Source organism: Piliocolobus tephrosceles, chromosome 3 (genome assembly GCF_002776525.5).
Source record: "Piliocolobus tephrosceles isolate RC106 chromosome 3, ASM277652v3, whole genome shotgun sequence".
Classification (NCBI taxonomy): domain Eukaryota; kingdom Metazoa; phylum Chordata; class Mammalia; order Primates; family Cercopithecidae; genus Piliocolobus; species Piliocolobus tephrosceles.
The window spans coordinates 85,247,158-85,263,679 of NC_045436.1; the positions used below are offsets into that span (position 1 = coordinate 85,247,158).

General features: G+C 35.2%; 1 protein-coding gene across 5 annotated transcripts in view; it reads right to left on the bottom strand.

The window, feature by feature from the left end:
- Positions 1-16,522, bottom strand: part of PPA2 (inorganic pyrophosphatase 2) — a 106,144-nt gene that overhangs the window by 20,635 nt on the left and 68,987 nt on the right. For 4 of the 5 annotated variants that reach the window (XM_023220137.1, XM_023220136.3, XM_023220134.3 and 1 more), the window contains 2 exons: positions 10,309-10,436; positions 7,505-7,590 (listed from right to left, as the gene is read on the bottom strand). In XM_023220137.1, the coding sequence (XP_023075905.1) occupies positions 7,505-7,590; positions 10,309-10,436 (214 nt within the window). Of the gene's footprint in view, positions 1-7,504; positions 7,591-9,578; positions 10,147-10,308; positions 10,437-16,522 lie in introns of those variants that run through there. The other variant, XM_023220135.2, reaches the window with a different exon arrangement.

Consider the following 16,522-nt stretch of genomic DNA (forward strand, 5'->3'; position numbering starts at 1 on the left):
TTAAGACTCATGCACACGTATGTTTATTGCAGCACTATTCACAATCGCAAAGACATGGAACCAACCCAAATGCCCATCAGTGATGGAATGGATAAAGAAAATGTGGTACATATATATCATAGGATACTATGCAGCCATAAAAAGGAAATGAGGTCAGGTCCTTTGCAGGGATGTGGATGAAGCTGGAAGCCATCATCCTCAGCAAACTAATGCAGGTGCAGAAAACCAAACACTGTATGTTCTCACTTACAAGTGGGAGCCGAACAGTCAGAACACATGGTTACAGGGAAGTGAACAACACACACTGGGCCTGTTGGTGGGGGGATGGGAGGGAGATTATCAGGACAAATGGCTGATGCAGGCAGGGCTTAACACCTAGGTGATGGGTTGATGGGTGCAGCAAACCACCACGGCACATGTACACCTATGTAACAAACCTGTACGTTCTGCACATGTATCCCAGAACTTAAGGTGGAAAAAAAAAAAAAAAAAAAAAAGGAAGTACCAGATTAAATATACCTTTCTCTAGGAATGTAAAAAGAAACAACTTCAAGACCTAAATAATTTAGATGAATTGAATATATTTATTTATTTATTCAGTAAGCATATTTAGACTACCTACTATGTCAAGTCCTGCTATCAAGTGCTGAGGTAAAAACTCAATACAAAGTGTTAAAAAATAAAACCCACCCCCAGTTCTACATAGAGGTCTGTACAGCAGTGATACAATAGCCCAACAAAAATGAAACTGTGCAGAGATGACATCTAAACTGCTTCTTCAAAAATATGAAGATGTCCACTGAAGAAAGACAAGGGGATAGGAAGGAAGAGCCCAAGAGGCTGGAGGGCAGGTTTGGACACATTGTTTAAGAATAGAAGGGTTGGATGAAATCCCATTTTTGAAGGGAATCATAAGGCGTTTTTAGGCATAAAAATGAGTCATATTCATACTTTTGAAAGATAATTCTGGCAGTACTATATAGAATATGTTAAACAGGAGAATGATTGTTAATAAAAAAAGTTTATGAGCAAAAAAAATGCTAAGCAACTGAATCAGTGAAGTTTTTTTTTTTCCCCCCGGAAATGTCTGGATTAATTTTATTACATTGTAATGGTTTGTACTTTAAATGTAAGGATAATACTAAATTTCCAGTTGGCCATTATTCTCTTCTTCCCTTTAGGCTTTTTGAATTAAAATATTAAGAAAGCGATTTGCTCAATTCATCTTGTCAGAATTTACAGCCAAATTCATAAAATTTGCAAATATTTTATAAGAAAGTTTACAAGGTATGTTAATAATTATATTCATGCATTATAAGTGTACTACCTTTTTTAAAAATCACTTTTGATTCTATAAAGCGAATTAAAATGCCTTGCATGTTTTCTATTTAAAAATAAAGGTGACATTAAATGACATTTTAGAGGCCCATGTTGAAAATGAGCTAATAAAGCCAATTAATCCATACTAAATATTAAAGAAACACATTTCCTCTTTTTGAAAGCTACAAGACACTAAATTCACCGGTGCCCTTACATTAAAATTTTCAGTTTAATTCTTTAAACTAGTGCTTTTCATGGACAAATACAAATGTTAGCACTAAGAGCCATTTTCATACCCAAAACTGAAAACTTCACGCATATGGACATCAGAATAAAAAATGATGCAAATATTTAATATGAAGTGACTTTTGGCATCTGCGTTCCCTGAATAGAAAAGAGGGTTCCTTTTATGTCAGGCATCGCAACAGCCAGAATGGGACTTTTATGAATTCAGGAGTTGACCCACACTGCATCTACTCTGAGAATAATAACCATGTTAAACTTGGAATTCATTAAGCATTCTCTCTCCATAGTAGTAATAACAACAACAAAAACAACAACAACAACAAGAATAATAATAGCTAACACTTAAGTAGCTTTTACTCTGGACCAGGCACTGTTTGAAGCACTTTCTATTTATTTATTTATTTTTAATTATTATTATACTTTAAGTTCTAGGGTACATGTGCACAATGTGCAGGTTTGTTACATATGTATACATGTGCCATGTTGGTGACCAATGGAACAGAACAGAGTCCTCAGAAATAATACCACACATCTACAGCCATCTGATCTTTGACAAACCTGACAAAAACAAGAAATGGGGAAAAGATTCCCTATTTAATAAATGGTGCTGGGAGAATTGGCTAGCCATAAGTAGAAAGCTGAAACTGGATCCTTTCCTTACTCCTTATACGAAAATTAATTCAAGATGGATTATAGACTTACATATTAGACCCAAAACCATAAAAACCCTAGAAGAAAACCTAGGCAATACCATTCAGGACATAGGCATGGGCAAGGACTTCATGTCTAACACACCAAAAGCAACGGCAGCAAAAGCCAAAATTGACAAATGGGATCTAATGAAACTAAAGAGCTTCTGCACGGTAAAAGAAACTCTCATCAGAGTGAACAGGCAACCTACAGAATGGGAGAAAATTTTTGCAATTTACTCATCTGACAAAGGACTAATATCTAGAAGCTACAAAGAACTCAAACAAATTTACAAGAAAAAAGCAAACAACCCCATCAAAAAGTGGGCAAAGGATATGAACAGACACTTCTCAAAAGAAGACATTCATACAGCCAACAGACACACGAAAAAATGCTCATCATCAATCGCCATCAGAGAAAAGCAAATCAAAACCACAATGAGATACCATCTCACACCAGTTAGAATGGCGATCATTAAAAAATCAGGAAACAATAGGTGCTGGAGAGGATGTGGAGAAATAGGGACACTTTTACACATTGGTGGGACTGTAAACTAGTTCAACCATTGTGGAAAACAGTGTGGTGATTCCTCAAGGATCTAGAACTAGAAATACCATTTGACCTAGCCATCCCATTACTGGGTATATACCCAGAGGATTATAAATCATGCTGCTATAAAGACACATGCACATGTATGTTCATTGCGGCACTATTCACAATAGCAAAGACTTGGAATCAACCCAAATGTCCAGCAGTGACAGACTGGATTAAGAAAATGTGGCACATATACACCATGGAATACTATGCAGCCATAAAAAAGGATGAGTTTGTATCCTTTGTAGGGACATGGATGCCCTATTGTGGGGAGGGAGCAGGGGGGAGGGTAGCATTAGGAGATATACCTAATGTAAATTAGTGCAGTTTTATAGCTAGAATGTACTCAATAATCAATCAAAACTTGGAAAATATGTAAGACAGACGGATCAAAATAAATAATGGTTAATAAAATAAAGTAGTAAACACAATAGTACATTTCTGAGTTTTTAATAAGGTATATCAACTGGTTGAAGAGAGAGTGGGAGAGGACTGAAGAATAAACTCAAATGTCAAAAAATGACATCTCCCAGAATCAAGTTTAAAGTTTTCTTAGGTAAGACTAGAAATAATAAAATTCTCTCTGTTAAAAGAATATTTAGCTTTCAGAGTAAACACCCAGCAGTGGAAAAAAGAATAAACAACAACAACAACAAAAAACTTATTCTGAGAAAGAATTTTCAAGGAATCATTAAAAGAACTTAATAAATGCAGTGCTCCTGAAAAGAGAAGAGTCACTACCTGGATTAAAAAAAAAACAAAAACAAGGCTAGGAGTGGTGGCTCATGCCTGTAATCCCAGCACTTTGGGAGACTGAGGCAGGTGGATCACCTGCGGTCAGGAGTTTGAGACCAGCCTGGCCAACATGGTGAAACCTCATCTCTACTAAAAATACAAAAATTGGCCAGGCATGGTGGCGGGTGCCTGTAATCCCAGCTACTTGGGTGGCTGAAGCAGGAGAACTGCTTGAGCCTGGGAGGCGGAGGTTGCGGTGAGCCGAGATTGCACCACTGCATTCCAGCCTGGGCAACAGAGTGAGACTCTGCCACAAAAAAAAAAAAAAAAATTGTTGGCTTTAAAATATTATTCAACAATTTACTCCAACAGATATTTATTGAGTAGCTACTACATGCCAGGCATTAGAAATGTAAAGATAATAAGGCATCTTTATTCATCTGCTCTTGAGGAACTTATATTCTAGAGAAGAAGATAAATTCATGAACCAAATACTTAATAACTGTGAGAGATGTAATGACGAAAATCCACAGAAGACAAGGAATACAGAGAGTACTGGCATTTCAACTAGCATGGGGCTATATGAGGGAATGTTTCCTAGAGAAGACAAAGTAAAAATTAAATCTTAAAAGATGAGTAACATGGCCAGTTCAAGAAATGAGAAGACAATCATAGCAAAGGAAACAAAATGAGTAAAGGTCTAAAGATCACTACAAGCACAGTGTTTGTGAGGAGTGACAAGTGGCCTTCAGTTATTGTAACACAAAATAGGAGACAAGAAGTGATGGAAAATGAGGCAAGAAAGGTTATCTAAATCTTGGAAGGCCTTGTTTGTTTTTCCATGAGAATAAGTTTGGATTTTATGATTCTTAAAGCCGGGCACAGTGGCTCACACCTGTAATCCCAGCACTTTAGGAGGCTGAGGTGGGTGGATTGCTTGAGCCCAGGAGTTCGTGACTATCCCTAGCAACTTAGCAAGATCCTGTCTATACAAAAAATTTAAAAAGTAGCCAGGTATGGTGGTGCATGCCTGTACTTGGGAGGCTGAGGTGGGAGGATCACTTAACTCTGGGAGGTCGAGGCTGCAGTGAGTCATGTTCGCGCCCCTGCACTCCAGCCTGGGCAACAGAGCAAGACATTGTCTCAAATAATAATAATAATAATGATAATAATAATTATAATACAGTTCTTAAGCAGAGAGGCTCATCAGAATCACGTGGGGGGCTTGAAAAACATACATATTTAGACTCTACCTCCTAAAGATACTAATACTCCAGGTTTAAAGAAGGGGACAATGTATCTGCGTTCTCTAACAATTTCCCTGGTTAATTCTGTGTATTACATATACATTGAGAGAATGTCTACAATAGTTTGGACCTAAACTGAACTGAGTGAGAAAAATGGGTTTCAAAAAGGAAGGCAGAGGAAGCCTGCCAATCTATAATGGTACAGTTTAAGGAATTAAGAAAGAAAGGCAATTCATTATAGAAAGGCAAAAGAAATAAAAACTAACAACTCTGACTATATTTCCAAATTAAATTGTGACAAAAAAATAAGAGAAATATGGATTAAAATAAGTTAAAATTCTGAAGATCTTGACTTTAAATTTTCTAGATGCATATGTATATACTGAAACTTACATCCTGAAAATTCTTACACTAAAAAAAGTTATTTTGTTGTAAAAAACGTAGAGGAGGTAAAAGAACATAGCTATTAAGAGAGTACTGTTTAGGCCAGGTGTGGTGGCTCATGCCTGTACTTCCAGCACTTTGGGAGGCCGAGGCGAGTGATCACTTGAAGCCAGGAATTCGAGACCAGCCTGGCCAACATGGAGAAACTCAGTCTCTACTAAAAATACAAAAATTAGCCAGGCATGGTTTCAGGCTGATGTAATCCCAGCTATTAAGAGGCAGGAGAATTGCAAATCACTTGAACCTGGGAGGGGGAGGTTGCAGTGGGCCAAGATCGCACCACTGCGCTCCAATTTGGGCAACAGAGCAAGACTCCACCTCAAAAAAAAAGGGAGAGTAAGGTTTAAATCCTGGCTCCACCATGCATTGTGTGACCTTAGGTAAGTTACCTAAATCTTTATGTGGACTCAATTTCTTCATGTGTAAAATGGAGATAACAATACATATTTTATAGGATTCTTGAGTATTAATTACATAACATACACAAATCACTCAGAACCTGGAACATAGTATAGAGTTAATAAATGTTAACTCTTACTGTTAATGTAATCCTTATCATTACTCAGGAGGCTACAGCAAAATGATTCCAGAGTTTAGAAATAAAGTTAACTTCACAGTAAGGATAATTAGACTCAGCACAGAAGGAATGAATTCAAGTTATAGATATACTAACCAAACAAAGGTCTCTGGCACTGTAGCTGAGGAAACCTGGGGAAACACTCAAGTCTCATCAAAGACTGCATAAGCTTTTTAGAAAATGTGATCAGGAAGGAGATAAGACAGCAAAGAGCAAGCAATTATTTCCTCAGACGGTCAGAGACCCTCCCCTTCATACTGGAGGGACTCATTACACTGTAGTCTTAATTTTAGACCACAAAGAATAGCTCAGTCCACCATTTACTAGGATAGACAAGACTAGAGGACATTCAATCATATCCAGCTTTGCTGTGAATAAAATATATTATTTATATTAGAAACAATTACCTACATTTTAAGATTATGCTTAAAAAAAGAAAAAAAAAAGAGTGCTCTGCATACGAGGTAAGAAAAAAGGGAGAAAGTCAAGGAGTTGACAGTGTTTCTTTAGTAAGCAAGAGAAACAAAGTCAGTATCTTGAATGCCAAGCATTTGTGTTGTAGGCAAAATGGGCCTTCTTGATGACTTAGGTAAAATATTCCTTGAGATTAAGTAATTCTTTACTCCATCTGATTATCTTATTCTAGTGATTTCTTTAACGACCCTCTTGATTCCCAGACTGTGCTCAGAGAGCGCAGGGACTCTATCGTATTCATAGTAATATCTTTAGTACCCCCACAGGACTGCTTTTGCCTCCTATACTTAAGACTTACCAGGAGCCAGTTGTTTTTGTTCCTAAATGTGTTTGCCAATTGTACTTGTTACTATAATTTCAAAATTTTAGTATTAATTATGTTCACAGATGAACTGTGAAAGAGTGTGGAAGAACTGTTTCTATGAACATTAAAGTAGGTTATAAAACTATCGAGGCTTTAAACAATACTGGGGCCCTAAAAAGCCTCAATAAAGGTGAATCACTACAAAAATTTGGTATCAAATTGGGTGTGGATAACATAGTTTCAATGATTTTGTAAAAAGAACTCTAAAAATCTGTCAGGGATTTTAAGCTACAAGGAGTTTAAGGATTACAGAATCTTTATTTTCTATCCTATGTTATGTTAGAGTATATACAAAATCTATATGGAAATGATATTAAAAGGGGCTCAGCCCTATATCCAAAAATGGGTGAATATGCATTTCAATGTTTTAAATTACATGTTTGATTTATGTTACTATTAATTCCTCTTAATCAATCAACTAGTGATCATGATGAATAAGAAGGCTTTTACTTTCTAAGAAATTATACGGTAGTTATTAGATTAAAAAAACCGTATAGATTTACATGTTGAAAAATTGCGTTTTTCATCTTTGCACAATGTATTTCAATTAACTACCCATTTGTTTGTCAGTATTCCCACTAAATTATAAATCCCTTGAGAAAAAGGATTATGTCAATTCCTAGTTTAATAGTGCCCAACACTTAGTAATGCTCAATGAATAGGTAGATACTCTGTATTGTTTACATTGAAAAAAAAAAAAAAAAACATGAAATTTTCTTTTAAAAAAAAATCTGAAATCTGAGTATTATGTGGCTGTTTAATACCAATTAATAATAAAATAGTGTTACTTACATAGAAAAGACAAATTCTTACCAATTTATAGCTCCTCCATTACACTTCTTCATAAGCAATGCTTTCCAACATTGATGAGTGGATTTAATAACTTCAAGAGCAAAAGCCTAGCTCCAAACGAACAAATAAAAAAAAGACGTCTTTAATATCAGTCGCATTGTTATACTAACACAAAACTAATCTTGTGATGACAGTTAACTGCTAAGAGCATGAAACTCCAGAGTTAGGCAAAGTTTGGTATAAATTCTGGCTTCCTTATTTGTCAGCTGTGTGACTTTGGGCAGGTTACTTAAGCTTGCTAAGTCTCAATTTCTTCATCTACGAAGTAGAATATAATAGGAATAATCTACATCAGGGTTGGCAAACTAGGGCCTATGGGTAAAATCCAGCCTAACCCCTGTAAAGTTTTACTGAACAGTCACATTTGTTTGTGTCTGGCCTACGGCTGCTCTAGTGCTGCAAGCGCAGAGTTGAGCAGCTGTGACAGAAATCATACGATCTGCGAAGCCTAAAATATTTTCTATATGACCCATTACAGAAAAAAGTTTGCCAACCCCTGATCTAAGTCACAGAGTTGTTGAAAGAGTAAGTAAGATGACATGTGTAAAGTGCTTAACCCAGTACCCGGCTTGTCAGTAAGCATGCACCCATTAATTTCAGCATCATCAAAACTGCAGGCGGTCTAAATGTAGTTTTTCAAAGTAATTTTAGACTATCCACTGTCTGAAAGTAGTACATCTCCTTGACATTTATGACATTGTCTAAAAATGCATAAGCAACAACAGATACACCTCTTGTTGGATATATATCCAGTAAGAACATCTAAAGAAAACTTGCTTTATAATTCCAAAGCAGAAAGTTCTGTAGAGTTTTTTCCAAAAAAAAATGTTGCTTGTTTTCCTTATGGAGAGTCCCTACTGGTTAGTTCAAACTCCTTTCTTCTCCAGTGATAACTACATACATTATGATAATAAAGAAACCAAAGAATCTTGGGAACTGAGACACAGTAATAATGGGAAATTTATCCTCTGAAAAGAGAATTTCTCTCAGGTCTTCTATTGCCTGTGATGGAGGACAGCTTATATCTTAATGAGATAGTGTTGGGTGGGGATCTCACTTCAGATACAGGACAAGAAATCTAATACATTATCTGATTATGTAAGGAGAGATTTTTAATCCAATTATTTGGATAAGTGTGATTATTTAGAACCAATTTCAATACCTGCTTAAAGGGGCTGCAAGAAAAACCCAGAATAAAAGAAAGGAGCCATCTTTCCAACCATGTTAAAGAGGCACAAATTAATTCTTGAGTTATGCCCTGCTGTGGTTTGAGGGGATTTGTCCTCTCAAATCTCGTTCAAATTTGATCCCCAGTGTTGGAAGTGAGGCCTAATGGGAGGTGTATGGATCATGGGGGTGGATCCCTCATGAATGGCTTGGTGCCACCTCAGAGTAATGAATGAGTTCTTGTTCTGTTAGTTCCCACAAGAACTAATCGTTAAAAAGAGTCTGGGCACCTTCCACCTCTCTCACTTGCTTCCTCTCTCACCCTGTGGCATGCCTGCTCCCTTTTTGTCTTTGGGCATGATTGGAAGCTTTCTGAGGTCCTTACTAGAAGCAGATGCCAGCACCATGCTTCTGGTATACCCTGTAGGACTGTGAGCTAAATAAACCTTTTCTTTATAAATTACCCAGCCTCAACAATTCTTTCATAGCAATACTAAAGGAACTAAGGCTCTATATTTTAAATAGCAGCAGTAAAAAGTAATGCATAAAATAATTATTTTCTGTAGAAGTTGTATAAATGACTCATCTTTATACAGAAAAGAATTACTATTTGTCAAAACAAATGAAAACCAAAAACTACCTCATTCTTTACAAATTTGTGACTTGGCAGACTTACCCTGGGGCAATAAGGAGACACAAAAATATTATATAGGTTTGAAATTTCAATTATCTCAATAATAAAATGTAAATTTTTTAAAGAAAAAATAATGTATTGTATAAATTTTTAATCCTTTCAGGAAGATAATTTAATCTAAAATAATAATCTTATATTTACATTTAATAATCCCAGACAAAGCCCTCAAGATTTGAAGAATTCTTTTAATGTGCCTTCAAAAAAAACACTGAGTCCAGCAATCAATTCTTTTACAGCAAAATACTCATCATAAATTTTAAGTTTTCATTAACATGCCTTATTTCACTTATAAAACATACTTACTGTTATCCACTTAAAAGTTGGTTTCAAATATTCAATTTACCTAGTGGTAATAACTTTAAAAAAATTCCATGTTTTAGACTTTAACTCCTTGGCCTATTCTCTCCATTTATGTCATATTAGAGATACTTTATGGTAACTCTGTGGTATTCTAATAGAAAAATCCTATGACAGTAAGATAATTCAGGTGTCCTTTCAATTGTTAAGCAGCTTAGTGCCGTCGTGGTAGAATGAATACTTAGGAGGGAGCGCCCTACGGGTTTATATTAAGGGTGCATAACTTTCTCCTCCACAAAACAGTAAATAGAAAGTTTTTCTATGTACACAATTTGCAAAATTAGACTGATCATGAAATTTGTTCATTTTCGAACATGTAGGAGCTATAGACAGATAGATGGACATAGATATTTTTCAGCCTTGGTGATTCACTTAGAGAGATCTTCTGAAGCAAAATTTAAATAATAAAATAATGTTTTTAAATATGTAAGTCAGTAAAAAGCACTTTTCTTACCATACTATATATACATATTCACATAAGAAACTCCCCAAGTGAAATGAGTATTGTACGGGAGGTACATTTTAAAATAAAGATTCTCATCTTCACCTTGTTTTTGAATTCTCCATTAAAAGCAAACTGGTTTTCTGGTTTTCCATCTGGTACCTTATATAATCTAAACCAATTAAGAGTAGCTTCCAGGTAACCTGGTTTGAACTTCTCAACATCATCAATATCTGTAAAGAAAAAACAAAAAGATGTTTTGTTAAGAACCGAAATTCATTCCATTTAGTGGCAGAGCATTGGACTGAGGGAGCCAGGAAACATGGGGCCCAGTCTAACCGGCAGCACAATTGATTATGATACCTAGAGCAGCATCACCATTGATATGTGTATCACCTTCAGACTTTTGTGTTTTCCTATATATAATACTATTCCTGCACTCTACAAACATTTACAAAGCATCTTCAGACAATGTGCTATGTACGGGGAATAAATGGATGGATACAACAAAGTTCTTTTCATCAAGATACTCAGAGTTTTTAACTCAGGGAAAGAGACAAAGAGATAAATTGCAATTAAAATGCAATGAGATTTCAATAGAGGTAAACACAAGCAATGTTAATGTCATAGAAGAGGGAGTAAAAGAAAGCATTATAAAAGTGAGAAGTACATCACTAACTGGACAAGAGGGGAAAAAGTAGAAGGAACTGCACACATAAAAGTAAGGGACTATATTTTAGAATATACAAAGATGGTTCTGCATGGCTACAGCATCACTGTTAGGAGGGAGGGGAGAAGGAGAAAACACCTAGGAGAAGCCAGTCACTGAGGATCATATACACAGTAATCTCCCTTTATCCACAGTTTTGTTTTCTGCAGTTTCAGTTACCTACGGTTAACTGAATCCAAAAATATTAAATGGAAAATTCCAGAAATAAACAATTCATAAGTTTTAAATTGCATACCATTCTGAGTAGCCTGATGAAATCTTGCGCTGTCCTGCTATATCCTGCCCAAGACGTGAATCATGCCTTTGCCCACTGTGGCCGCATTCTATATCCTATCCGCCATTAGTCACTTAGCAGCCTTAGTTAGCAGATCCACTGTCTTGGTATGGCAGTGCTTGCGTTCAATTAACCCTTATTTTGCTTCAGAATGGCCACAAAGCACAAGAGTAATGGTGCTGGTAATTTTATTACATATATTATCACAGTACATTGTATTGTATACAATCTATTTGTTACAGCATATTGTTAAAATGATTCTGTTCTGTGATTAACAAAACAAACAGGGATGTTTTGCAAAAATTAATAAATACTGAGTTCCTTGAACGTACGGTTTTCTTATTCAGAGGGGAAAAAAATCTTTTAGTCTACTGACAGTGAGTATCTAGAAATGCAATTTAATCAATGCCCAAGATAAATAATTTTCTAGGCCGGGTGCAGTGGCTCACGCCTGTAATGCCAGCACTTTGACATCACCTGAGGTCAGGAGTTCCGACCAGTCTGGCCAATATGGTGAAACCCTGTTATCTACTAAAAATACAAAAATAATTAGCTGGGCATGGTGGTGCTTGCCTGTAGTCCAAGCAACTCAGGAGGCTGAGGCAGGAGAAATGCTTTAGTCCAGGAGGTGGAGGTTGCAGTCAGCCAAGATCATGCCACTGCACTCCAGCCTGGGCAACAAAGCGATAAATAACTTTCTGTTGCTTAAATCTGATTTACGACTTCATCATTGTACCTTACTCAGACTATCATTTTCTGTTCCATTGTACATAACTTACATAAATCATATAACTTTTATATGATTTTTTGTTACTTAACTCACTCACTTCCAAGGAGAAAATGAAAGCTAATTATCTAATACCTATCTCAGTCTAGGAGATTTTCTCCCCAAAAGTCATAAAGAGGACCCATTAAGCAAAGACACTAATTAGGAAAAAAATTGAAAATTTTATAATGGAAATAGGAAGTATAACTCTCCAAATATAAGCTAAACTTTTCCATTCTCAACTAATTATACCCTAGGAGAAAACAGCTGCACTGTCCCAAATAACAAAACAAAAAAATTACAGTAAGATATTTAAACACTTTTAAAACCTCAATAGCAAATGCCTGAAGCCAAATTCTTACATCCAATGCCAATAGTCAGTTCAATAACCCCTCTGAAATTATAAAGTTCCAGCTAAAGTATATAAACTTATTTGTGGTTTATGAAAAGCATACATAGATATATATAAAACTTAAAACTTGTTCCTCATGAAATTCCTGAGAGTTAAGAACAAGTATGTCTACATTCAACATAAAAAAACTACAGCTAAGATAGTTTAAAATGTTTGCCAAAATCTATCCAACTCACTCGTGATAGAACTCGTATTACATAAATACAAGACTTCTAATTCCATGACTTCTGCTTTTTCTTCTACACTGCACAGTAACATTGCCTAAAGGTTTTATTCACATTTAAAAAAAGTAAGTAAAGATGTATTTTTTCAGTTTTCTTTTATTGTGATAAAATATCCATAACATAAAATTTGCCATGTTAAGCATTTTTAAGTGTATATTTCAGTGACATTAAGTATGTCTACAATTTTGTGCAACCATCAACACTATCCATTTGTAGGACATCTTTGATTAGATACATTTTTTACAATCTATGTTATTTTAAGAAAAGTGGCAATTCTCTAGTAGTCATTTATTTCCACTTGTGAAATTAATTTTATAGGAATTTTAAAGATGAACTAATCCAATAAAGTTAGGATAATCTGGAAAAGCTATATATGTAATCAAGCTAAATCTATTTCAGTTTCTAATGTTGATTACAAATTAAGCTCTTTTAATCGAACTCTACTTGATCAACTTACTGGACTCATTAGTAAAGACTCTACTTCTGTAGAACATTCTGATTAATGTTCACATATTATGTATGCTGACTCTGGCAGAGTACTCTAGAATGAAGCCTACATTTTTGTTTCCATCAGTTAAGTTTTAGCTTTACTAAGCATCAGGTGTGTTTTTTCCCAAACCATTTATGCTAACTGTATCTTTTATTATGAGATGTAATTAAATCTTACATAAACCAGTGAATTTATGAGTACAAAAAAAGTTTTTGTCTTTATGAAGTTAATTTGAATGTTCTGAAAGAATTCAATAAAACATTGCTAAAAATATCTGTTCTCAAATTAAGCCTGGAGCTAGGTGCCATGGCATGCCCCTAATCCCAGCTACGTGGGAAGCTGAGGTGGGAGGATTGCTTGAGCCTAGGAGTTCGAGACCATTCTGGGCAACATAGTGAGACCCTATCTAAAAAAAAAAAATTAGACCTGGGTAAGAAAACAGTTAAATATTAGGAGGAAAAAGAAAAAAACATAAAAATCTACAGTTATGCACATAGGCTGCTTTGCAAGTAAGGTAAGAAGAGAATTTTAGATATGAGAGGTCAGGGATATCCTCTGGTGAAATCATTTTAGTAGAGTCTTGGATGAACTGTGGGAGCAACTAATTCAGGTATCTGAAAGAAGTGCAGTCTGGGAGGAAGACAGTAAATGCAAATATTTTGAAGTAAGGGTGTGCTTTTAACATTTCAGGGAGAGAGTAAGAAAGTCCTATGGCTACAGCACAGTGAAAAAACAAAGAATTAGGAGATAAGATTAGAGACGCAGCCACAGGCCAGTCACAAAGAACTCTAAGGGCCATACTAAACACTACAGCTTTAACTTTGGGATGGTTTTGGGCAAAGGAGTAAATGTTTTAAGATCTTTCTATCTGGTGTGTAAAGAAAAGACTACATAGAGGAAAAAAAGGAAGTTGGAAGTCCAATAAGGGGCTGCTAAGAGTCTACTTAGGTGAACTATGATGAGGGCTTAGACAAACGTAGTTGTATGGAGGTAGTGATGATTGGTAAGATTTTGGATATTTTTTACAAAGTAAAACTAAGAAGAATTACCAATGGAAAAAAAATTAACAATAATAAACCAGTGAAGATGGGACTTACATGAGATTCAAAGTATCAAAGAGTAGAAAAGGACAAGCCTGTAACATTAATAACCTAAATTACAGTAAAACTAAAAGCAGTCCTCAAAATTTCTTTTTTCTCCCTCCCTCCCTCCCTCCCTCCCTCCCTTCCTTCCTTCCTTTTCTGTCTCTCTCTCTCTCTTTCTTTCTCTCTCTCTCTCTCTTTCTTTTCACACTGTCTTGCTCTGTCACATAGGCTGGAGTGCAGTGTGCAATCACAGCTCACTGCAACCTTGACCTCCAGGGCTCAATCAATTCACCCACTTTGATTTCCAAGAAGCTAGGACTACAAGTGTGCAACACCATGCTTGGTTAATCTTGTTTTGTTTTTTTTTGTTTTGTTTTGTTTTGGTTTTCAGTAGAGTTGCTTTGTTTTGTTTTAGTCACTCTGTTACCCAGGCTGGTCTTGAACTCCTGGGCTCCAGTGTTCCTCCTGCCTTGGTTTCCCAAAGTGTTGGGATTACAAGTGTGAGCCACCACGCCACCCAGCCCGTCACCCCAGATTTTTAAAAAAGGCTTTATAAAGAGTGTCATAACTTCTGACAAATAGTGTGAAGTCATGATTTACTTTCAAATTTGAAAGTTTAATTAACAAAGATTATATAGAATCTCCTTAAGGGAATGTTTATATTAAAACTATAAAAATATGTTTTATAAATAATCGTTTTTCTATATAAATACATTGAAAATATCATAAATTTCTCTCTTAAATTCCACTTGAAAAACAAGTAATAATGAAGCAATATAACAGAAAAATCTTAAGGTTCCATTGGGTTTTTCCAAGTTCAGAGCTCTCATTTTAATTTAGTTTTTCTTAACTAACTTTGGTTTATGTTTCTATAAAAGAAAATCTAAACTTACCTACCATTTTATCTCTGTGGACTTGAGATAAATCGAACACAATACGTTCTAAGAGAAACTTTTATGACTTATTTTTTCCCTTCCCTGAAGATCCTGTATATCTTTCATATAACCAAATTTCCTTTTCATATAAACCAATTCACTTGTTTCTAAAATCTAATTAGAAAGTTCTTTCGACTCTTTTTTTTTTTTTTAATCCAAAAACACATTCTGTTAAACCAAGGGGAGTTTCTAATCACATGCATTTGCCAAGACTTCAATATTACCCAAACTTCAGAATAAAACATACTTTACAAGTAAGTTAATAGTAACGATATGACTTCAAAAGCCAAATTGATAAGGTATATTTTATACACGCAGACCATGAACAGTATACATGAGAGAAATCTAGAGAAAGTATGAGACCTATTTAATTTAGAGACATATTAAAACAACAAGCTATAAAAATAATTATATACCAAGAACAAAGAAAATGTTAATACATTTTAAACATAAGGAAATTAAGACAACACATTCTATAAGTACAATATAATAAATTTAAAGATCAACAATAAACAAATTTAAAAACTCTTGCCTACTGAAAAAGAATCACCTCCAGTCCCCTGATTTTTTTAATATAATTAAAACATAAATATTAAAAGGAAACAAAGAAGAAAAAGTCTTATTAAATAAGTAACTTTTGGATCCAAAAGAAAATCAAAACTCTAAAAATATTCAGAAAATAATGACAATGAGAACACTCAGGAAGTTTCTAAGAAGAACTAAAGAAAAACATGTTTGGAATCAGATAGCACTAAGTTTAAATTCCATTTCTGGTACTTACATATTGTATCACCTTGGGGAAAATGTACTACATTGTTTCTTCAAATCCAGAATGGGGAAGAAGAAATCAAGGTTGTTATGGGGATTAAATAATGGGTGAAAATCACCAAATAAAAGGGAATAATTCTTAACAAATATCAATAATTATCTCTCCAATTCCCCCAAACTTTGTCTATGAAAGCAACCAAAGTTATACTTACAGGCAAATTAATAGCCTTAAAAGCTTTTATCTTTCAAAAATAAATATACAAACATGAATTAATTTTTTAGAAAAATACTAAACAGATTTTCATTAATATCTACAGTTACTTTAATTTGTATAATATTCCTGAAAAATCAATGTAAGTAGGAATAGTTATAAACAAACACAAAGACTAAAAATAACATATAAAAAGTATCTGGGCGGCCGGGCGCGGTGGCTCAAGCCTGTAATCCCAGCACTTTGGGAGGCCGAGACGGGCGGATCACGAGGTCGGGAGATCGAGACCATCCTGGCTAACATGGTGAAACCCCGTCTCTACTAAAAAAATACAAAAAACTAGCCGGGCGAGGCGGCGGGTGCCTGTAGTCCCAGCTACTCCGGAGGCTGAGGCAGGAGAATGGCGGGAACCCGGGAGGCGGAG